General features: G+C 41.7%; 1 protein-coding gene across 1 annotated transcript in view; it reads right to left on the bottom strand.

Annotated features, from left to right (window-relative positions):
• Positions 1–25,238, bottom strand: part of LOC114565057 (neuropilin-1a) — a 103,235-nt gene that overhangs the window by 11,028 nt on the left and 66,969 nt on the right. The window contains exons 8-14 of the mRNA XM_028592876.1: positions 21,823–21,967; positions 19,430–19,605; positions 18,721–18,876; positions 14,422–14,566; positions 9,013–9,195; positions 7,199–7,243; positions 2,275–2,412 (exon numbers count right to left, since the gene is read on the bottom strand). Coding sequence (XP_028448677.1) covers positions 2,275–2,412; positions 7,199–7,243; positions 9,013–9,195; positions 14,422–14,566; positions 18,721–18,876; positions 19,430–19,605; positions 21,823–21,967 — 988 coding nt within the window. The remainder of the gene's footprint in view (positions 1–2,274; positions 2,413–7,198; positions 7,244–9,012; positions 9,196–14,421; positions 14,567–18,720; positions 18,877–19,429; positions 19,606–21,822; positions 21,968–25,238) is intronic.

Below are 25,238 nucleotides of genomic sequence, written 5' to 3'. Positions count from 1 at the left end.
TATTCCCCGGAGTCCTTATGTTTTTTTTCACCCAGCAGTTTTCCTTGGATTAGGGTGGCATCTAAATCATGGTTGCAGCTGTCGCCGTGGTCCTGCTCTGCGCCCTGCTATGCCCTGTTACATCCTGCTACGTCCTGCTACGTCATGCTATGCCCTGCTACACCATGAATTACTACAACAACAACTACTATTTCTAGTCACTGATCCATTATCTTTATTGTGACTATTATTGCCACTGTTCATCACACCCCCAACCGGCACCGTCAGACACGTTTTTTGAGGAATTACTGGAATTGTTGGGTCTTTGTAAATTATAAAGTGTGGTCTAGACCTACTCTATCTGTAAAGTGTCCTGATATAACTCTTTTTATGATTTGATACTATAAATAAAATTGTATTGAATTCAATACCCAATTTCAATACCTAAGGAGTAAATCTCATCAGCATCAGTGAGCCAATAAGCATGCAGCATGCTCTAACAATGTCTGTGATTGGCTGTCTAACGTTACACGTCGTAGAGACACGCAGGACAAACTCTATGTTACACAGAGACGGGGCTCACGTAGTAGGAGCTGAAAAATACATAAAAAGATTTGTTTTTGTTTTATAAAATTGGTATTGAAAAAAGTATCGTTTAGGAACCGGTATCAAAGTCACAGTATAGATAGACCCTTTGCACGTGATGTCATACTCTACTCCCGCGAATTATGAACGCCATGACGGACGGCGGAAGAGCTATTCTGTAGACGGACGGCAAGTCAAACCTATGAGTCAAACGAGTGTGTTCGCTGTTCTTGTTCTCACATACACAATCTGCAGAGTAATCCTCACCAACACAAGCATGTATATGTAATGCCTTTCTGTTTTAAATGACTGATAAATAATAATAATAAAACTTCCTCAACCAGCTGTTCCTGCTAACAGGTCCCACATAACTATCGTCGGTTATTCAGTGACTTACATATCCCAAAAAGTAAGCCGTTCCCTTGATCATTTAACTTAACACACATACAAAAAATATTGCTTAAATTAAAGATGACATGGCACGGAAACTAGCTTCAAAGGGCCAAACAACTGAATTAAATGCAGGTCTGCGGAGCTCCTACCCCAGTTAGCCGACCAGCTAGCTGCAGCCAGAGCTAGCTTTGGACTGCTCGCTAGCTGCTGCCCATCGTGTCGAAATAGCCACCGGTCTGCAGCGAATATAATCACAGATAAGACGATGGCTAGATGTTACATTATGTGTGGTTAATACTGATCATAGACACTCCGTGATTTACTGCATGGATTAACGTGTGATGAATTATTTCCCAGAGCTGGGATGCATTCAGGCATCCATTAGAAAGATGCATCGGCTCAGCCAGTGAACAACGGTACGTGCCTGTTAGCTAGCCAGCTTGCCCTGCTAGCTGATAGCCGTTAGCTGCCGTCCTGTGAGTGTATTCAGACAGGCTTCTGTGATAATCATCCCAATAACAATCCACGGTGGTGTGGCTATGTCCTCCAGAGGACAGGTCATGTCAGGTCTGGAAGTGTATCCCCCAAAAAAAACAACAGTAGTGCGGTAGTAGCTTCTAATTGTAGCAGGAAAAGGTAAACAGTAGTGTGCCGATCGGAGCGTAGTGTGTGAAGAGTGAAGGGCAGATTTGTTAACAAGGGAAAAAGCTTGGAGTAACTATGGAGAACATGGCAGATGCTTGCTGCAGATGTTGCTTCAGTAACTGGATGACATAGCCACACCACCCCCCGCTCCATGGATTGTTATTGGGATGATAATCACAGAAGCCTGGCTGACTACACTCACCGGACTGCAGCTAACGGCTAGCGGGGCAAGCTAGCTACCGGCAGGATCGAGACAGGGACCAGGGTAGGTGAATTTAAACAATGTCTGAAGAAGCCATGAAGAAGAAGATAGCAGTAGTAGTAGTATTACAGTTTATTTAGTGTTATTTATTTGAAACTAATTAAACTTTCCGCTTGTCTACTACACTGTTTAGCTTGTGCTTCCGGTGATTCTGCCGTCCGTCATGGCGTTGTCCCGTGGTCGTGGTCACGTGTTTGCAAAGGGTCTATTGGTAGCGGTATTGAATTTTTTTTTAACGATACCCAGCCCTAGTTGTAATTCTTCTAGCAAAAAAGGGTTCATACGGGCTTTCAGCAGCTGCATAGTAACATGCTCTCCCACAGCATATGTCTCTCTCTCACACACACACACACACACACACACACACACACACACACACACACACACACACACACACATACATCTCCTACCTAAGTGGTCGAGGGCGGGGCCTCTGTGGATGCTGGGAGCCCTGTTGGTCTGGATGAGCCACTCAGCCCCCGTCCCCGTCTCTCTGGTCCAGCCGCAGAATGACGAGAAGTCAAAGTTGCAGGCGAACCACACGTACTCTGCAACCAAAGGGAGGAGAGCAGTTGGAGGGGAGTTTGTTGAAAAAGGAGGTTAGAGATGTTTTATGGTTATGTTACACGAGCTGAACTTTCAACAGTCAGGAGAATGAGGAACCAGGCTGTAGATCTTCTGGCAACAGATGGAACAAAGTCGTCACTGTTTGGGTACTAAATGTAATGTTTCTCACTGTGTTGTATGTGTTGGGTCTACATGATAGCAGAATGACCTTATATATTTGTTGTTCTGTCAATTGACTAACTGATTAATGCCTAACTAGTCTATATCCACAACGTTCCACTTCCGGGATCGCTAGAGTGCTGTCGGAAATTCCACCGGATGTCCGTTACCTTTCGCATTGTGTTGGCATTCTAACCTCTGGCTGATTTGTGAGGACTATGGTTAACTGCTCATCAGATCTCTGCAGGGTAAATCCAGACAGCTAGCTAGACTATCTGTCAAATTGGAGTTTTCTGTTGCACAACTAAAACTACTATTGCTTTTGTGCACTTTGTGCTGTGCCAAAAGTTCCTCTATTCAGGAAAACCACTAATAATATGTTGGATTTTTTTTTTAAACTAAGTAACTCTGAGGACCCCCGAGGGAACCCAGACCACCTGTTGAAGATCTGTTATAGCGAGATGCTTAACAATAAACATCAGCGAGTGGAGGTTCTCCTACTCTCCGGGACACAGCCAGAGCAGCCACTATGTATTTGAGGCTGAGGCATCGAGTAGGGTTGAGTAAAAGGAATGCGTATCCTTTAAATCGAATCAAGCACTAAGCACTTTTATCAATTATGCCAGTAATCCTATTTCTAGCTGTCACAGTAAAGGCCAAAGTGCTTGACTGATTGTCTAACTGCGTCGTAAACCCTCTTTCTGCAGTCAGGACCAGGCTATGATCACTATTTGGAACAGCAACACTTTTGTTTTTTTAGACAAAAACTATGTTTGTTTCAACATTCTGAACCATTAATCAGCCCTCATCTGTTCCTGTAAAACTAGCCAGAAAGCCAAATGTTCCTAGAAGTATTAGACTGCTGTTCCTAAAGGCTGCTATGGTGCACCCGACTCTCTGTTTTATAATAACTTTCACAAAATACACAGGCGTGCTCTCTGACATTGTAAATCCAGGCTAAAAAACACGGATCACGTGCTGTGTTCAGCTGCTAAATTGGCTCCAGTTCAGAGGGGGCAAGGAGACAGCCTGAGGAAGAAAGTCTTGTTACATCGATATTAGAAAGCTGTTTTTTACACGCATTATAAATTGTATAGCTCGTGGAAAACATATTGCACCAAACAAAAGGCGTGTGCAGATGGAACGGGGTGAGGAAGACAGAGAGACAGATGGAACTGAACACAGCGCTGCAGGAACTAAGACGTCACCGCTGATAGAGAACACATGCAGATGTTTGGGATCAGGACATCAAGAGAGGGAGAGACGGAGAGGAATGGAGGGGTCGTCCACGGAGAAAGGCGTGGTGCCACCAACATGTGGATGTGGCCTCTCAAAAAAAAAAAAAAAAAAAGAAAAAAAACCCACATTTCCCTTCCTCCTGTCTGCCTGTGCCAGCAGTCGGCTGGCGGCAGCGGTTCACCACAGCAGAAACCCCCGAATGCTGGACATGTTGTTTCTGAGAGGCTAATAGGATGCAGAGATGACCGTGGAGCTGGTAAGCCCACCCCCCCACCACACCCCCCGCAACCCTGAGCTGTCTTCCCGCGATAATTGAGACCCAAGAGGCCTTTATCCTCTCTCTCGAGTCCTCTCTTTTACCTCTCCCTTTCTCTTCTTGCCTTTTCTGTCTCATCTCTATTGGTTCCTCTCGCTGACTCTCCCTCTCTCCCTCTCTTTGTCTTTCTGTCCCTGCTGCTATCTTTTCTACCTTTTCCGCCTATTTGAGCCCCTCTCCTTTGGTTGGCAGTTTCCTCCACATGAATTTGGTACAATGTCTTTTTCTTTATTTTTCCAAATGGAGTTTTTTCTCCCACAGACAGCACTTTTTCTTAACTGCCTGAAACGCCTCACCTGAAATTAGTGATGTCACTGATTGAGAATGATAGGCCCAGTTTTTCATATGTACTGCCCATACGTGCTGCCTGAGCAAGCAGAGCCCGCCCAGCGGCTTTTTTGAATTTGGTTGACCAATCACAACAGAGTGGGCCAGCTGACCAATCAGAGCAGACTGGGCTTTTCAGGAAGGCGGGTCAAGACCTCAGACAGAGTGTTTCAGACAGAGGAGCTGCAGCAACGGGCAGCATGAGAAACATAATCAGCTTTTCATCAAAGCATGTAACCCTATTCTAGGAGACCCAAAGAGTACAAATATGAAGCTGAAATTAGTATAATAGGGGCTCTTTAATGCACCAGCACCTGCAATTGGTCAGAAAACTTTTGAAAAGATGTCTCCCAGTTTCTTTGTTACCGTGGATTTCCACCAGATACGGAACGGCTCCGAAACGGCGGCGCAGTCATTAGGTTTCCATTAAAGTCAATGTGTGCATTTCCACCGGTTGCATAACGGCTGCATTCCGACTCCGTCCCAGCTCCGGCGGTCTGCAGCCCTCCGCAGCAGATACGCAGAGCTTCTATTTTCGCCGGACACCGGAGAGCTCCGCAGCCCACGGCAGATAGTGTGGGACAGGAAGTCGAGCACAGAAACAAAATAAATATCTGGTTAATTTTCAAAATAATATCCAGCTTGCTCACGGCGGATCATAGTTCCTGCACTACACTTTGAAAACACAGCACAGAGTCGTTTCCCCTCTACTCCTCTGGACGGAAACTAACTGGTGGTGGTTTTGTGGTTCTATTCTACGTGAATTTGCGAGATCTCGTTGGGTCCTCGTGACTACAGCTGTCAGTCATGGCCGCAGCCGTTCCGCAACAAATCCGGACCTGGTGGGTGTTGACGGACGGCAGAGCACGCAGCAGACACGCAGCGGAGCCGGTCCGCAGACGTTACGCATGCTGTGGAAAGTTACTGTTACTGTACCCACCTCCATATAGTACAGTGTCAGTTTCATACAGAATACATAACGTCGTGAGCTTGAACCTTAAATGCTCTAAGCTCGTTTCAACTGTTCGTTTCTTAATAATGTTGTGGTTCCCAACCCTAAGCTGGGGTGGAAGATGAATCTGAAGGGGCTACAGGATGATTAAAGGTAGCCTAGAAATCTAGACCACCCTAGTGGCAGCAAATGTAATTTGCAGCCAGGGTCAGTCTAACAACTCTCTGTTGGCTTGCAAGCTGGAAAAACCAAACTCTGGCCGGGCCAATCACATCGTGTATAGAGTCAGTGGGCGGGCTCATGGCTGCTGCTGCTGCTGCGGTCTTTGGAATCGGCTTTGGCCGCGACTCTGGCAGACTTGGAGTTCAGCTTTTCTTTGAGAAAAGAACAAAGAACGGCACTGAAGTCATTCTTAAAAAGGAAGATGTGTTCGCAGTTTTGCTGACTGGATACGGCAAAAGTTGAATCTATCAACTAGCGTTGCTCTGGTTGGCTGTGGCACTATCCTATTGCGTGCAAAGGGGATTTGAAAGACATCCGTTTATCCCGCCCCTCGGACTGAGCCCTACCAATGGTGAGTTCCCAGACTGTTGATATCTTGATTTGGGTCTGGCTCATCAGGCTAGATTAAAGGAATAATAAAGACAAATGTTTCATTTGTTTACCTTAAACTTTCTTCTTGTTATCTTCCTATTATCATTTGATACTATTTCTATTTCTATTTTATATACTGTTGTTTTAACTGCAAGAACAAGAGATCTGTTGCATTGGCTTTTGTTTTTCTGCCTTTTTTAATGTAAGTTAAAGTACGTTAACGTATTTATTTCTCTTTTCTTACTTTCTGTTTTTTTCAACGAACATGACCAACAACAGCGCAGGTGCATTTCAGAGCAAATCTATCAACATTTGTCTCTGCAGCCCAGCGGTGTGTCAGGGCTGAGCAGCGCTGGCCTAAAGTCTCATTTGTGAGCTGGGGCGATGAAAAAGCCATTTGCTCCCATGAAAGCTGCTTTCATTGTTCGCCGTGACTGCGGCCAGTACTCTCGCTGACACTGAACGATGGGACCGTTGGCTGAATGAATGCACTCATCTGGCAACCCTGACCTGCCACATTTGTTTGTACATTTGTCTGCGAAATGGTTCTCCTGGACTTCAACCCTCCTGTTGGTCTCGCGTTTTCCAAAGTTTCTATATCAGAAATGTGGGTTTCCATCAACCAAATTGCCCAAAAATAACACAAGTAAAATGATCAGTTCAATGCTTTCATTGAATTTGGGGTCTTTTAGTCAATTTCATAGCATTTGAAATTTTTGGGTTTAAATGGTTTCAAAACAGTATCCTGACTAAACTTTGATATATACCAGTCCATGATCATCCACTCATCATCCTCTGATCTTAACTATTAGTCAAAATAAATCATAATTTCTGCTTCTTTTTAAACTTGATAACTAGATATAATTTCATATAAATGAGGTTTATTGACCATGAATTCCAAGAATTGTAAAACTGGTGGTAACAAGTTGGTATTAATGATTAATATAATGGTGGTAGAAGTGTAAAAAAAAGGGACAAAAAGTGTTCAACTTTGGACACAAGGACAACAAGTTCATGATTGACGGGAAGACAACACAAGGGTTAAACAAGATGTAAAACAGGACAATAGGTAGCCAAAGGGAAAAGAGGAGAAAAGATGAAGACAAAAGGCGGGTAGATCAGAGGAGGAGGAACAAATGAAAGAAGAGAAGAGTAAACATGGAAGCAGATTGTGTCTCACCTGGCATGAAGTCCATGATGGGGTCGGCCGCTGCGGGGCCTCCTGCTGTAAACAGATGGGACGGTCAGAGTGGGGGTCAAAGGTCTGGCGGGTTGGTCCCGCCCACACAGATGCCAACACATACTCAACACACCTCCGTTTACAAGAAAGCAACAGAAAGCTTTCATGTCGGGTTGCACGGCAATTCAGAAAAATATTCAAAGAAATCCAGAGGGTGCAGTATTTATCTTTGGATATGAATGTTTTCTCAGAAAAGATCTTTACTTTCACAGTTCTCACAGTTTAGAACATAAGATGGATTTGATTACATGTGACAGTCAAAGGCAAGATAAAGGAGAATTTTAAACGAGAATAGGGCAGCTTGATTTTGATGTAGAAAGTTAAAGAGAAAAATTCACATTTCTGTCCAAACCTATACAGGGAGAGGGAAGATAAGGGAGAATATTTTATAGTGTTAGTCTGACGAGTTGCCCTTCTGACAGTATCAGGAAGATATATATCATAGACATGAAAGAGATGATTGCCACAGGATGAATTCAAAGAAAGGCACGCAAGAGTTCTTCATTTATCACTTCTTTAAAGCGAATTTCTCCCATCTAGCGGTGAAATTTTATATGACAACCAACTGAATATTACTTTCTAGCCCTTCCCATCCCGAGCGCGTTTTAACTCCTACAGTGGCCGAACCCGAAATTATCTCTTAGTATCTCCATCGTTTCTACGCAGCTGTTCTAGCCACTCCAATATTAACTTTGGTCTTGTTGCTTTGCCTGTTGTGTTGTCGTTTTAATTCTCTTTTTCGCTTCCCTGGTGTGTAATCTCCCCCTGAGTTTAAAAGTACGAAATACAGAGGTATGTCTCTCTTTGTCTAATGTATTTAAAGATGGAGGTATGTCCCTCTTTGTCTAATGTATTTAAAGATGGAGGTATGTCCCTCTTTGTCTAATGTATTTAAAGATGGAGGTATGTCTCTCTTTGGCTAATGTATTTAAAGATGGAGGTATGTCTCTCTTTGGCTAATGTATTTAAAGATGGAGGTATGTCTCTCTTTGGCTAATGTATTTAAAGATGGAGGTATGTCTCTCTTTGGCTAATATATTTAAAGATGGAGGTATGTCTCTCTTTGGCTAATGTATTTAAAGATGGAGGTATGTCTCTCTTTGGCTAATGTATTTAAAGATGGAGACACTACATGGCGGTCGTCATTCGAGTGTTTTTCTGAATGATTCTGAATGTCAGATTCTACGCTGACGAGAATACTTTGATTAGTTGGTGGAAGTAATGACACATGAATGAGCACATATTTGTGAAAGAACAAAGGGGTTTTTGCTGAGAATCAGCTCAAAAAATTACACAATGTAGGTTTAAACAGACTGACACAAATTATTCTAATGCAATATGTTCTTTTAAATATGTGTTTTAACTTTTAACATTTTACCTTTTATAATTTTGCCTTCAAGCTAGGGCTGAATATCGCGATAACGATATTACTTAACGATAAATAAACAGATATTAAAGTGTACTCAGTTCTGCTGCTTTCAGTGTTCTGCTAAAATACAACAAACTGTTTGTTGAATTTAAAACATTAAATAAAAATAAAAAAGTGTCTATTGCGATATGTTGCAGCCTTTCGCGATGTGTACTGTATATTGCGCCAGTTGATATTGCCATGGCGATAAAAAAAACCAAAATAAAACCGATATATCACGCAGCCCTACTTTAAGCACATTGTAGCTTAGTTTTAGGCAGTGCTACACAAATAAAATCTTAAATACAGACACGGAGGAGGGTAGGAAGACAGTAAGGGAGTTTACCCGTCATTGTGTCGTAGTCACCGGGAGCCTCGGTCTCGCCGCCACAGTCCTCGTGTCCTTCCTCGCAGACTGGGGACAGGCTGGTGCCGGGGACGGTGATGGGCGCCGTGGTGGTCGCGCCAAACGTGGTCACAGGAAGTGTAGAGACGATGGCGGTGGTGGGAGGGGCTGTAGTTGTAAAGTCTGAAAACACAACAACAGTGTTACACGTCTGAAAAAATGAAGTAAAAAAGACATGCAAAGAAAACCCTCAAGATGCGTAGCATGTTGGGTTGCCTAAAATAATTAGATAATTAAGGTAGCATATAGAAAATAAAAGATAAAAAACAGTCTATAAAAAAGGGACAGAACTAAGAAACAATTAAATGAGGGAGAAAGTAAGGAATGGAAAGGAAAAGTAAACCAAAATCAAAACAAGAAAAAATCTTCAATTCAAAAGTAAGTATAACCACCTCACACATTAATTTGTTATACATAAGATACATACATGTGTGTGCAGTGTGTGCATGTTAAAGTGTGGCCAGACATGTTGTAGTGGCTCAGCTTAGAGCAGAGAACTGTACTTCAGTCTGTACCTAATCTCAAGTATCTAGGATGTCTATTGCTTAAGTATGTCACAAACACATGTAAGTGGACTGGATTTATGTAGCGCTTTTCTAGTCTTAACAACTAGTCAAAGCACTTTTACATTCTATGGGAACCATTCACACACACACACACACACACACACACACACACACACACACACTGTGGCCGAGGCTGCCGTACAAGTTTGCAGAGTTTACAGCGTTAAATGGAACAAACTGAGCCAAAAGACAAGAAAAATGAACTCTATTTGCCAAATGATAATGTTATGTTGGTTACATAGAAAAATGCCATAAAAGAGAAATACCACAGCAGAAAGATAAGACATAGACGGGTGTTTTCACTCTGATGCCTTGTTACTTGCTTTTCAAGAGAAAACTCTCTCAAACCTGTTGCTTTTTAATCTGTTATCAGTCGAACTAACGTGTGAGTTGTAGTGGAAATGCAAATAGGAATGAGCAAAAGGAACTTTGGTAACACTTTATACGAAGCCTGTCTCTATAATGCATTATAAACACAGTTATAATGTGCTTACAATGCTCCATAAGTATTCATAAGTGCTTATCACTATACTTACAGAGCGTTGTAACTGTGTATATAATGGCTTATAGAGACAGGCTTCATAGAAAGTGTTATCGGAAATTTTATATCCTGACTTATTTGATGGGGCTCGATTAAAAAGGAGCTGAGCTACTTTGGAGACCGGTTTTAGCACCACAGTGCAACTTAACATGTACTAAAACTAGAATGAAATGTATCCAAATTTAAGAGGCATCTATGCATTGTAATAATATCTGAGGCTTAATGTAATTTATGCAAGAAAATTGTGACTCATGTGGGGAAAGAGATATGAGGTTGATCATCAAGGACACTCCTGCAAAGGATTTTTCTGCAAGATTGAAGAGCCGGCCTCTTGTTTCCCATCAAGAACCAAAGTAATAATGACAGAAAACTCTTGTATCTTGTTACATTCTACCATACAGTGTGATGTCTGGCGATGTGTTTTTATGGAAATGAAGCAAATTGAAGTTGAATTAGCATATGTAGGCTATGTATAAAATCCCAGATGGTCTGCATGTAATTAAACTTTGCAAGGAGACGTTTTTTTGCAGCATTTCGAGTGGGACGGAGGTTCGCTCTCACAACAGCCTGGATGTAAGTAGATGAATTAACTCAAAGCTTGACGCTGCATCAGTGGAGAAAAAAAAGGACGCTGATTAGACAACTGAAAGTGATCTGCAGGCGTTCCGTGAGCTTGTTATTTCTCTCTTGTGAGCGTAAGTTGGCATCTTGATGTTTTTGTAGAAACAGGAAGAGACTTTTTCACGCAACATGGCTCTTTGATGAATCAACAGAAAAGATTTTTGACACAAAGTTGTTCAATAAGTCTCAATGAACTGCCGGTTAAGTGATCTTATGTTTGATCTTATATCAAAAAAGTGCTTAATATTAACATTAGTACATTTTGATTATTTAATAGCATGAAATCAGCTGGTTTGGCTGATCCAAACACTTGAGGTCAAAGCTTTATCATTATGTACATTAATGAAGAGATAAAGTGGCTCAGGGAGAATCAAGGTACGAGAAGGCTGTGATTTGGATAATTGGACGGGATTGCTAATGAGTATGTCTGTGCACGTGGTAAAATATGGGAGGGCTCGTCTGTATCTTTAAGTGTGTCATGATCCTTGGTTTTCTTTAGTTTCCCGTTTTATTTCGTAGTATAGTTTCTCCTGTGTCATGTCTTGTTTTACTTTCTGCCTTGTGCGTTTTAGTGTTTCAGCCCTATGTTCCCACAGCCCAATGTTCCCACAGCCCAATGTTCCCACAGCCCTATGTTCCCACAGCCCTATGTTCCCACAGCCCTATGTTCCCACAGCCCTATGTTCCCACAGCCCAATTTTCCCACAGCCCTATGTTCCCACAGCCCAATGTTCCCACATTTCTAAGATTTTTTCTTAAAATAGGCCCTATGTTAGGATTAGGGTTAGGGTTACATTCCATCTGTAGTCCATTGCTACTGGATAATAGGTTGGGTGTAATTGGCTACCAAATTGGGAGAAAGGGTAAAATCTGATACAAATTTATGAAAAAGTAAATGTGGGAACATAGGGCCTAATTTTGGAAAAACATCTTAGAGATGTGGGAACTGTGGGAACATAGGGCCTAATTTTGAAAAGAATCTTAGAAATGTGGGAACATAGGGCTGTGGGACCATAGGCACGCTCCCCCTGGGGCACGTTCAAGCTCAAACCAGCGTGTCACTGTTTTGCACGGTTTCCATGTTGAACGACGGTTTCCTCGGAACGGTGTGCAGCGGCCTTTGAGTTACCTTTTCTCGGGTATGGTGGGTGTGTCTTTCGTTTTCGTTTAGTGTGACAGCAGGTGATACCCAATCAGCAGAGTCGTGTCTGTAAACCAGTGGTGATAAAAAGGCAGAGCGCTTGTTACACACACAGCGGGGTGTTCAACGCACCCCCGTTTCAGTTTTAAAAAAACACGTCTTGCTACGTTTTGTCGGGGCTGTGTCCCAGGTGATGTGGATTTTGTGTTTTGTTTTCACGTTTTTAAGATGACATGCCTACCTCTGGACACGTTTCATTGTTAGCTGGTTTTCTTCAATACATTTTCAAAACCTTTCTGCTGCCTCATTTTCTGCTCTCTGCAATTTGGGTCCAAGTCTGCACAACCCTGACAAAGTGTTGCATCTGTATGCCTTTCTATGTACGAGCTCTTAGTTCCTGTGACAGTGTGTGTGTGTGTGTGTGTGTGTGTGTGTGTGTGTGTGTGTGTGTGTGTGTGTGTGTGTGTGTGTGTGTGTTGTCATTGTTCTCTCCTTCTGAAGTGAAACTTACAATTAAACATCCAATATGACTATTATTGTGAAGTTTAAATCTGTGAGGCTTTTCTGACATTATCTCCAAACGCAGTTGAGTCTTTTTATATGTTCCTTTTTTTCTTTTCTTTTTCTTCAGTTAGTTTAAGAACTGTTTCTCATGTTTCTCTTTCCGGAAAACTTTTATTTTTGCATATGGACTGATTTACTTTTATCAGACTTCTCAGGCTGCCTGGAAACCAGACGAAGCCACGAGCTTGTGTTTCATTTGCGAGTTATTCTGGCGATGCCACTACTGAAGTGTTACATTTATTTATATATGTATATATATATATATATATATATATATTTTTTTTTTTTTCTTCGTTCATCACATCCATGCGAGCAGCTGTACATAAGCTGCCTGTCTACTGTCAAATTCTCTGTCCTGCATCTTACCTTTTAACATTTCAATTTTCAAATAAACTTTACAGTGTAGCTAAATGGAAGAAAAAACCCCTGAAATTCAAGGTTTTCAGGAGCTGATTAAAGGGTCTATATTACTCCTCTCAACTTTCTAATCTCTTCTGCTCTTATTCTATCCTCCTCTCTACTCTCTCTCACACACACACACACACACACACACACACACACACCCTTCTCTCATACTCTGCAATCTTGCCTGCTGTGGCTGATCCTTATCGTTCTCCCTGCAAGGCAACCAGATACTCAAACTCCCTTCATCTGTTCCTCCCTCACCTACTGTGGTAGGTCGAGCCCTCCTCTCTCTCTCTCTCTCTCTCTCTCTCTCTCTCTCTCTCTCTCTCTCTGTGGCCACTGCTGCAGTAGAGATAGTAGCCTGCCATGGCATGCGTCAGCTTTTCATGTCCTTGCTCTCTCTCCCTCTCTTTCATTGCACCAAATCGTGCAGATAAGCAGCCTGAAGTGTGAACAGTTTACTGTTTAATGACACACACATTAATGCGAATACATCTGACAATGCTCTGTGCATGTTGAACATTTTGTCTGTTAATGTCTTAGAGGGTTTTTTTTTCTAAAATTTGGCCAGCTACCCTGAAATGTGTAAACCTCTTCTATTGGCTACTTGAGCCTAAAGGGCGATACACAGCGGTCCATGTATCATTTGCAGAACAGACAGACGTAGCAGTTAAGGAAGAGAAGTTGACCATCTACGTTAAGAGTGAAGATTTGGACATTGGTTTGGACGTTTAAAGAATGTGGTGTTTAAACCTTTATGCTTAGATTAAATACAATGTCTACTTTAGCAGAACATATAATTAAACAGGATCAAATTGTTATTCCCTGTTCATGACCGACAGCGAAAAAGATGCAATATAAAGTTAATATCAACTTTGTCCATATTAGAGTGAAGATGCCCGCTGAGTAACCCACTCTCAGTAATCAGAGGCCTTTCTGTTTGTCATTTGTTAAGGTTTGTGAAAGCTGAGCTGAGAGAGCAACAGAAACCATCTGCTTTAATACCAACCTCTACGTAGTAACCCCCGGCCTTGGTGATGACAGTTCAGTCATTTGATCCAGTTTATACTTGCTTTTTTTGTTCTACTCTTTTACTGGTTTTAGACACATAAAGTAGGCTTTGACCTTAAGTTGCTCTTTATATAATTATATATTATAGTTGTATTAGATAAGTTATATGACAAAATGTCAATGTAAACAATGCAAATACTTAAACTGATACATTTCAGGCATTAATGCTTTAGTGCATAACTTTTTTATATTAATGAACGCCCTAACTGTGCACCTTTTCTGTTCTTATTAAACAGTTATATTGTACATATTTGTTTAGGTTATCTTGTCTTTAAAGTGTTTAAAGTGCGTAACTTTTTGATATTAATGAATGTCCAATACAAGCCATTGCCAGATGAGTTGCTACAAAGCTAATTAAGACTATCAGCTCCACACAACTCTCTGTCTGGCAATGCGAGACTAAGTCATTGCAGACACTCTGTTGATAAATTAAAACTCACCGTCCAGTTCGCAGCCCAGCAGCTCCAGGCGGAGGCCCAGGCCCTCGTTGGTGGCTCTCTCCGGGTAGATCCTGACGAAGCGGGTCAGCAGGGGACCCATGGACCTCAGCTCTGGGGTGTCGTGGTTCTGATTCCCGATGAATATCTGAGGCAGAAGACAGAGAGACATGTCAGGGCCTGATTGGACTTTACATAAGTTGAACCAGTGTTTGCCAGATGCCACAACGAGCCAATTAAAGAAAGGGTTTGACATTGAAATAACTGCCTGATCCAACTCAGCACAATTTCTAGCTGCAAATAGTCATTTGTGTTGATTTGACGTAGCTCACAGTAGCAGAAAAACATGTTCAAAGACTTTTCTAGTGGGAGTTGGTTATTCAGTTTTTTATTGGCAACCTGAGGATTTACAAAGTTCAATCCAAAATATTTTTTACATGCCCATTTTTCCACATATAAAGCACCAAAAGAAAAACCTCAGGGGAAGATAACACAGGTTCATATCAATATCCATTAATAACACGTACCTGTACTTAGAGTGAAACTACAAAAAATTATTCTTTTATCAGAAGAGAGAGCAGCTCCACAATGTCATTTTAGACTATATGTCATTGAACATAAGCAATGCTGAGGCCTTGAAATAGTTTTTCCTTCAACAGGTAAATGATAAATCTGACTGCTCTTTCCTGCTATTGTTGAACCTCAGCAGCACCCATTGCACGGTAGAGCCCATCACAGGGCCCACAGCAAAACAAACAATACGCTATTCTGTTCTGATGTAAGTCTGCTTCAGATCAAGCATCGGTCAGTTTGATAAAAAAAAAAGCTGAAACAAAATGAAACAAAGACAAGAGCCAGGAAATCAGAAACAGAGTCTGATCCTTTCATATGTCCGACACGGAAAACGCACAGATGAAAATGGTTTCCGTCACACTGGGAGAGAAGTGGTGGGACACCAAACACCAAAAGCCCTCCAGCCTGTCTGAAGTGCTGAGGTTTCCTCTCGCCTGATTTATCACAGGCTGCAGTCTGGCATTATGGGTGCAAGGTAGGATGCGATGTAAAGGCAGAATTTTAAAGAATACACCACGATTTGTGTCTGCTAACTCTTTAGCATTTACCAGTTGTGTTGTTGTTGCATTATTTACTGGTGTGTGTGTGTGTGTGTGTGTGTGTGTGTGTGTGTGTGTGTGTGTGTGTGTGTGTGTGTGTGTGTGTGTGTGTGTGTGTGTGTGTGTGTGTGTGTGTGTGTTCTGTCTAGTGCGTGATGTGTTTTTTTTTAATGCTGCTTTGAACATCTTAACTTTATACGTTTATCCATACTTTATATGAATAAGTAAGAAGTCACATGATCAGTGTAAACAGGTAAAAAAAACACACTTTTGTGTCCCCCCCCACACACACATATTCAAATGTGTTTGATATTTTATTTATACGTCTTGGTAATGTGTATATGTTAAACAATAAAGAAAGTAAGACATCTTTTTCTTTTCAATAGATAGTTTGGAGGAATTTATCATTATCATCAACTAAATTATTTCCTGGATTTTGTATCATCATAGTCCCTAAATGTATGTAGAAATGGGATTCAAATGGCGGAGGACCCCCAGACCCTCTGTTTTATGTCCCCCCACCTCTTCTCAAACCAAAGTTACAGTATATACACTTTATATTTATGCATGAGCATACGCAGTGTTGTCCAAGGCATGTATGAACCAGAGATGTTCCGATACCAGTATCAGAAAAGCCTCCGATGCCGCCTAAAATGCTTCTAGCGGCATCGGTTTTATTTAACATTGCTTCAATATATCAAAAATAAATACAAGATATGGCTGCAGGAATGCATGCAGTTGAAGTGGTTGGACAGTCAGAGCAACGATACTCTTTTCTTGTAGCCTGCGATTGCAACAAACCTAAGACAAGGTATGTGCACATTTGAAAACAAATAGGTTGGAAGTAAAAGTAAGAGGCAGATTTTAAACGGCCTATAAAAACAGAAAATTAAGAGCGCTACAAGCATGAACATACAAGCCAAATGTATCCAAACAGGTTTTAGGCCCAAGTTCGCATTAGCGATTTTCAAACACACTTTAAACGACAACCAGCCACGTTACAAGATATATATTTTATCACTGAGGTTTATGCACCGATCTGATACCACGTAGTTGAGACCAGAAGAAAATCTACATTAAAGTAGTTAATTTATGTTCTTTTTCAGTTATGACTGACATCAAACTGGATAATAACAGAAAGTTGTGTGGCATTTATTTTGTCTGTAGTTGTTTGACAAAGAGTTTAACCTGAGCCAGGCCAAACAACAAAGATAGCAATCATATCACATCCATACAGGGATAGTAGTACACAGCTGTTAAAACATCATAAAATATATAACACACGAGTATTAGATTGGTACTCGGTATCGGCCGATACGCAGGTTCAGGAATCGGAATCAGTATCGGGAAGGAGAAAATGGTATCGGACCATCTCTAGTATAAACATTTCGAGTAGCAGCCAGGGCCTCAATGAGCCTTCCTGCCTCGGCTTTTGAAGAGGTTTTTATAAAAAGACACAGGAAAGCGAGCAGGGAGGATGAGTGAGCGGCCAGAGGAGCATCTAGATCTCTGTCTGCAGTAAATCAGCAGGATTCTGACAGCCAGCCTCGCCCTCCACCCTGCCATCTGGAACACATAGAGGAGGACGGCGCACTAACGGGGCCAGCCGCAGAGAGGAAGCTCGGGCTCCAAAGAAAGGACAGGAATTTCCTGTCCAGGATCAGAACGAGAGTCACTTCAGTGGCCAAGAAGAGCTTAGAGACTGAGACGGACTGTTGGAGTCTAATCTTTTTTCAAATCCAACAGCAGAAGAGCAGTAGTGCATTGTCTCCACAAGTTCTGCTGATGTTCCACTGCTAGTCATTGTAACCACACAAGTCTCTGTTTATTCTGAACAAAGTCAGTTGTATATACCTCTTATTATTATAAATATATTTTTTTTACATCCCTATTTATCTGTACTCATTTCTGTCTTGGGCTTCTGCAACACCTGAATTTCCCCTCTAGGGATCAATAAAAGCTTATCTGATCTTATCTTATACCTTTGATTGATGGTCTGATAGATTTTCTTTCCACACACGGAGGAGGTGATTGGATTTTTTCAGTCCTAAGTAGTGCCTGCAGTCTTCCTCTCAGACTGCCTACAGCCCGAACAACCTCCAACAACACGAGAGGGCAACCTCTAGGAAGCTATTTTACTTTTACTCTGAGTAAAACACAATAGTTGGTTAGCCATATCGGTTACACTACCACTTTTCTGGGATGCCTTCGGGCGCAGCAAAGCAAAAAAAAAGAAAATGAAAAAGAAGAAAGAAAACGACAAAGAGTTTCTCTCTCCTCTCAGCATCTTCAAATGAGCCTAAAAAAATAAATAAAAAGAAATAAACATAATAATCATGTGGCAGTTAAAAGTAATCTTGTTCATTCACCAAATAACAAAGTATCCCTTTGGAGGGGGGCCGAAAAATGCCTCATGTAATCTTTCCATTTAACCCAGCTCTGTCTACACGTAATATGATTTGCTTCTACAACAACTCAATTTCCCCTTGAAAGCTGTCCTTATTGTCGAGGTTTTGTTGAGTGCGTCATACAAAGGCTTCCAACAAACAGCAGACAGAGTTCATATGACTAGCAGTCTATAATTTGTGTGCCAAACATTTCGTTCCAGTAGCGGCGTTGCGGCCCGTCGAGCGTCTGTCTGATGGCTTCCAGGGAATTACAGATTACGGTAAGAGGAGGTTTACTTCATGTCAACAACGTTTTATCGGTCTCCTGTGTAATTTACTCTCTGTTAATCTGTGTGTTTCCCCATACTGCCACTGAAGGAGACAGAGAGCATGGATACAGTATGATAGAGAGAGAACGGGAGAATGGGAGAAGGAGGAGGAGCCAAAAGTGGATGAAAAAGTGGAACCATTTCAGTGTTGGAGTTCATACAAGACCTTTCACATCCTAAATGCAATAAAATGTATTCATTTTGCTATACTAAAGTGAAAAAGGACTAGGAAGGACTTGAAGCAAATGGAGGTACCTACAATTGGTGCTTGGATCAAGAATATGGTTTAATGTATGTCCATGGAGAGACGGACATGTATATATTGTGAGGAAAATAGGGGGGTGTATGAGAAAATCTGGAGGCCATGTGAGGATTTGAGGATTAAAAACTAACATCCTTAAAAGTAAGACATCTCTAATGGATGGGCATTTAAACATGTAATATGTACATGATGCATGCACATGTCAGACCAACCTTGGGCTTGGTGGTGTTGTCCTCCTTAACGATGGTCCACTCGTCTCCGTCCAGGCTGTGTCCCACCCTGAACCTCTTCATGAAGACGTTCCTGTCGCGGTGTTTCCCTCCCTGGATCACCACGCCACTCACCATCTTGTCCTGGCCCAGATCCACCTGCCAGGGAGGACGAGGAAGGGAAACAATGCTTGGTTTGACTAAATGACGAGCAGACATTACTCACTAACAGACAGACAGACAACCTTACTCTCACTTGTAAAGTTCCGAACGAACCTAATACTGACAACATTTCATTTACGGGATTGTTCCGGTGCCGCCAAAAATTCTGCCGGACGTTCCTTTCTTTGGCGTTCTCTGGCGTTCTAACCTCTGGTGGATTTGTGAGGACTATGGTTAGCTGCTCCTCAGATCTCTGCAGGGTGAATCCAGACAGCTAGCTAGACTATCTGTCCAATCAGAGTTTTCTGTTGCACGACTAAAACTACTTTTGAACGTACACAGGTTCCGCCAAAACAAGTTCCTTCCCGAGGCTATTTTGCAGAGCCCCGGTCGCTGCGTCCGAAGCTTAGCGCCGCCAAAGACGATTGTGATTGGTTTAAAGAAATGCCAATAAACCAGAGCATGTATTTCTCCCATCCCAGAATGCTGTGTGGACTAGCCAGACCTTCCTTTGTAGCACAGTGGCAATGCAATACTAGTATGAGCCCACCTGTAGCCACTCGTTTCTGAAGGGCTGCTTGGTTTGCTGCCCGGTCCAGCCCGATCTCCCCGTCAACAAGCGGGCGTTTTCAGCCACCCAGCCCCGGTCGGCGTACGACGAAGCGCTGATCTGAGCGTCTGCGATCTGGCCTGACACCATCCCCAGCATCCCTGAACAGGGGTAGTCTGTAGCGAGAGAGAGAGAGAGGGAGGGAGAGAGAGAGGGAGGGCAGTGGTGGGTTAGAAACTTTTAAAAAGCATACAGTATGATAAGAAAGGCTACTGCCATCCTTATCATGCTTTAGTCAGCAGTTTTAGTCGATGCCCTCTGGCCGCTGCTGCAGTGTTTAAACTCAAGAGTAAAAACACCAGAGACTCATTTATCATATCTGGGAGGATGCCTGAACATGGAATAATGTAGGGTTTTGTGCATATAAATATGTATGAGGTAGAGCTGGGCGATATGGAACAAATCAAATATCACGATATTTTTTACCAAATACATCGATGTCGATAATGTAGGGTTGACTATTGGTGCTTTCACAAAATATTTACACATGGAGAGTTTTGATAAATAATCACCAATAACGTGGATACAAACAATAAAACTACCCACTTAGTAACAGAAAATATTGGATGGTGAAAGTCTTATTTCATGGGCACCCTTACACTGACAATTCTGTAAATTACAGAGTGTGGTCTAGACCTAATCTATCTATAAAGTGTCCTGAGATAAACTGTTATGATTTGACACTATAAATAAAATTGAATTGAATTGACAGACCGATGTTGAAGGAGATGCTGCATGTAACCTTAAGGCTACTAGACAATCTGTTGAACAAACCAGGCCAGTCTGTTGTTCTGTATTAGGAAATATACTGGGATAGTTACTGAATAATTGAGAGACATTAGCTGTGCTTTTTGTTTTCTTGGAATGAGAAAAGTTAATTAAATTCTTATCATATAAGTATAAGTATGTGGACACAATGGTCTGGTCACTGCGAGGCAAGTTGAATCCATTATCCACAACAAGCTAGATCTAATATCCGGAACCAAACAGTTGTGGTCTCAGTGTGGTATTAGTATTTGACAAATGCTTCCAGACTTATATCTGGGGCTTAACAACAGCTCCTGAGGATGTTAATTCCTCCACAATGTGAATGTGCAGCTACTCGGTGTTCTTTATGGAAGCCCCCTACAGTACTGTCTGTGTGTGTTCTTGTGTTTCTGTGCTTATGAGTACAAAACGTCCCCCCCAGGGGTAGAAATGAATGGTTTAAATGAGCAAAAGGGAGCTTGTCTTTCCTGGATTTTATTACTTACTTTTAAATTACAGGATTTGGATAAATTTTGTTTAGGATTACATACAGAAATGGGATAAAATGTTTGTAAAAATGAGGAAGTTTAAGGTTACAGGTTTGGGAGTGAATGATAGTTCAGTACCACACACACTTTCCCAGTTGTGTCATTATGTCTCCTGAATCACCTGTCTAGCACTCTCCACCCTGTTTTCCGATGAGTTAGAGCCGTGATGGAGCGCTCCTACTGAGAGCTGCTTGTAGCACATCAAGGACTGAGGCTCATATAATGTTACAGGAGGAGTAATGAGGCGGCATGATTTTCCTCTGCGCCTCAGTAATGAATAACGGTGTCCTTCTGCGGGAGTTTGCGCTCGCCATGGAAGCGGTGATTATTTTAAATCAACAGAGAGCAGCAGGAGGTTTTCGTTCGTCAGCCAAAAAGATGTTAGTTTGATTCACGATGGGCAAAAGTGAGAAAAGTGTATGCATCCCAGGGTTAGGAGAGTGCACGTAATGTCTGTAAAAGAACATTTGTCTTTGTCAAATCGTATAAAACGTTTAAGAAAGTTGGTATTGCAGTTGTGAAAGTAAAGTCACAGTTTTTTTCCAATTGTTAAGAAAGAAAAATTGTGTACTATTGTTTAAATTTGGATGTTAACGTTAAATAATATACATTTTTGGATGGAAAATTGTGAGCTTTAGTCTTGGTTATTGTTTTCTGTTTACCAAAAACTAAGCCAAAAAGGGAATTTTCCCAATAGTGAGTGTGTGTATCATGTGTGTGTTTTGTGTGTAGATATGATAATCATGACATTATATGCTTAGATATATATTAGAAAGTGAAAGAGTGTGGCTGTGATCACGTTGCCTGGCCACACTGCATACTGTGTGTGTTTGATAGATTACATTTAACTTTAATGATCCATGTGGGGGACAGGGAAAGTTCATTAAGAAAGAAAATGCACAAAATAGGTGAATGAATTTGGATTCTAGTGCCAGAGTTATTGAAAAACATAAATCAGTGCATTGAGAGTTGAAGCTGGGAGCGTAGCTTGGCGTCATACAGACTTTGTGAGCGCGTGTGCTGGGTGTGTCGGGTTACCTGACGTTCTGCAGCCGTAGATCTCAAAGCGCATGCAGATGCCTTGCTCCCAGGACATGGGGCGCACGCGGATGTAGCGGGCCAGAGTCTGTTTGGGGAAGAAGGAGCGAGCCTCGTCTGTTGGGTTGTGGTTCCCCTGGAAGATCTGAACACAATATTACAGATTAGTGCTTCGGCTACTGCGCTACTTCTTCTTCTGACTGTTGTTACCACAGATGTTTTTTATTAACACTACCACTACGAATATTATTACTACTGCTACTTTAACTAACCACTATGCCACTATGAATATTACTACTAATACTTTTACTATCACTGCCTGCCACCCTTTGAAGATAAGAAAATCCTAGCACTATGAATATTATCACAACTACTACTTTTACTAATGCTGTCTGCCACCCCTGGAAGATCAGTGAGAACAGGTTGACTTTACCAACATTGCCACTATTACTACTACCGGCCTCTTTTTTTCCTAATGTTAAACTGTTATACTGTACACATTTGTTTCTTTATTTATTGTTTATTTCCTATTAATAGGTTTAATATGTTTATGAATGCACTAACACCTGGCAGTACATCTGAATCTGATCAAATCCTCACAAGAGAAGCTGGAAATTAGTGAATGTTTTCTTAAAAAAATGACTTCAACGATGAATGAATTATTATAGTGTATAATATAAGTAGCTCTGATTCTACTATCACTACTTACTATTACTGCCATCAGTACATAGTACAACTATTCACACACTGTGGTCAAGGATGCTGTACAAGGTGATAATCAGATAACACTCATAGACATTTACACTCCCATGGCACAGCATCAGGGGCAACTCAGGCTTCAGTGTCTTGCCCAAGGACACTTCAACATGGGACTGCAGGGCCAGGGATTGAACCCCCAACCTTCATGATTAGCAGGTAACCACTCTACCACTGAGCCACAGCCACCCACCACTGAAGTAAATGCTGCTGCTGCTACTGCTTTTGACACTACTACTACTACTACTTCTATTGGTAGTGAAGACACTGCTGGTACTTGAGATTTGATCACTGCTACTCCAGCTCCTGCTGATGCTGAGTCACATGCTGTGGCTGCTACTGTCTCCACTATCACTACGGCAACAGCAAAAAGCCCACTGGCCTTTATATGCTGCTACTACTGTGATTACTCCTGCTTCCTCCACTATTAGTATCACATGTGCTACTTCTGTTGGTACTGCTAATACTCCTGTGTTGGAAATGCTTTTTGTATTCAGGTTGCCCGTGACTACGGTGTGTCGTAGTACTGCAACACAGCTAATCCAGCTGCAGCCTTTTCACTTATATGACAGTAGCCTTTATTCTATTAAACAGTGGTGGAATGTAACTAAGTACATTTACTCCAGTACTGTACTTCAGTCCAAATGTTGAGGTACTTGTACTTTACTTGAGTCTTTTCTTTTCATGCCACTTTCTACTTCTCCTCCGCTACATCTCAGAGAGAAATATTGTACTTTTTACTCCACTACCTTCATCTGTTACAGCTTTAGTTACTAGTTACTTGACATATTAAGTATTAAGATATTAAGGCAGCGCTGCCCAGAAGGCATTAGGATTAGGCAATGGTTATGGTTATGTTAGGGTTAGGGGTTAGATGCCTTGAAGTCAACGGTCGCAGCGCTGCCTGGAAGGAGACTTTGGAGGCCTAAAACACCATCAAGCACAAAACACATGCAGTTTATCAAATCTGATGTTTGATTCTAAAGTAAACTAGCCAACAATATAACGGCTACAAGTCCAGCTGAGATGATGAGACCATTAAACACACAGCTGGTTGGATCCTTTACTCTTTCTACAATGGGAGGAGAGTTCTGCATTGACTACTTTTACTTTTCCTGATGATACTTACATACTTTTACTTACGTAACATTTTCAATGCAGGACTTTTACTTGTAACAGAGTATTTTTACAGTTATGTATTAGTACTTTTACTCCAGTATAGGATCTGAATACTTCTTCTCCACCGCTGGTATTAAGGTAGTTTATTCCTATATATAATCTATATTGCTATTCAAAAAGCCTAAAACACTGCACAAATAGCCAGATAACGTGTATAATAATCAGCTGACTGGAGATAAACTCCTGGGTGGAGCAGAATCTGGTTTGACCCCGACTCGTGACTTAAGACTCCTGACTTTTAAAGGGGAACTATGCAGTTACACCCATTCAGGAACCGGCTAACAAGGTAGAGATGGAGTTTTTCACACTATCGTCATGGCTGAGCCGGAAAAAAAGAAGCAGAAAGCTATGAAAGCATTGTCGGAGGAACAGAGAAAGAGGAAACGGCAGACTGACCGAGAGAGGAGTCAGACACGAGGAAACATAGGAGCTGTAGGGGGGGCTCTATAGAGAAACCTGTAGGGGGGCTCTATAGAGAAACCTGTAGGGGGGGCTCTATAGAGAAACCTGCCAGCAAAAAGGGAGAAAACAGCGAAGAAATGGCCAAAACTGCATAGCGCCCCTTTAACTTTCATTTGACATAACTGGCAAGCTGATGGAACCAAAAACAGAAGTGAAACTGGCTGTTCAACATGAGATGTTGAGGAGCAACCTGGAGAACTCTTCAGAAAAGAAATCAGAAAACGTTTTACCGCCACAATACCAACACTTATGTGGAATTTGCCTTGGTGGAAGGTGCATACATAAAACAAACAAACAAACTGACATATTAAACATTAATATGAAAACAAATATATGCGTACAAAATAAATGAAAAAAGAGGCTGAATGGGTTGAGTGCAGGATTTGCAATGGCTGGATTTAACAGTAGTTGAGACTTTGACATGATGCTGGTTTGTTTGTACTTGTACCGCGTCTATCAACATGTCCCGTAATGAGACACTCTGGAAGCTATCAATTTATCTTAGCACCCATGTCACTGAAATGACTTCCAGACCAGTGTTGAATGCATTCTGATTTTGATGAGACTTTCAGCGCACTCATTTAATACTGTATCTGAAGTCTCTTTTATATAGACCTTAGTGGTCCCCTAATACTGTATCTGAAGTCTCTTTTATATAGACCTTAGTGGTCCCCTAATACTGTATCTGAAGTCTCTTTTATATAGACCTTAGTGGTCCCCTAATACTGTATCTGAAGTCTCTTTTATATAGACCTCAGTGATCCCCTAATACTGTATCTGAAGTCTCTTTTATATAGACCTTAGTGGTCCCCTAATACTGTATCTGAAGTCTCTTTTATATAGACCTCAGTGGTCCCCTAATACTGTATCTGAAGTCTCTTTTATATAGACCTTAGTGGTCCCCTAATACTGTATCTGAAGTCTCTTTTATATAGGCCTTAGTGGTCCCCTAATACTGTATCTGAAGTCTCTTTTATATAGGCCTTAGTGGTCCCCTAATACTGTATCTGAAGTCTCTT

Source organism: Perca flavescens, chromosome 12 (assembly GCF_004354835.1).
Source record: "Perca flavescens isolate YP-PL-M2 chromosome 12, PFLA_1.0, whole genome shotgun sequence".
NCBI classification, from domain to species: domain Eukaryota; kingdom Metazoa; phylum Chordata; class Actinopteri; order Perciformes; family Percidae; genus Perca; species Perca flavescens.
The sequence above is the reverse complement of the archived record's forward strand: the minus strand, read 5'-3'. Positions and strand labels throughout refer to the sequence as shown.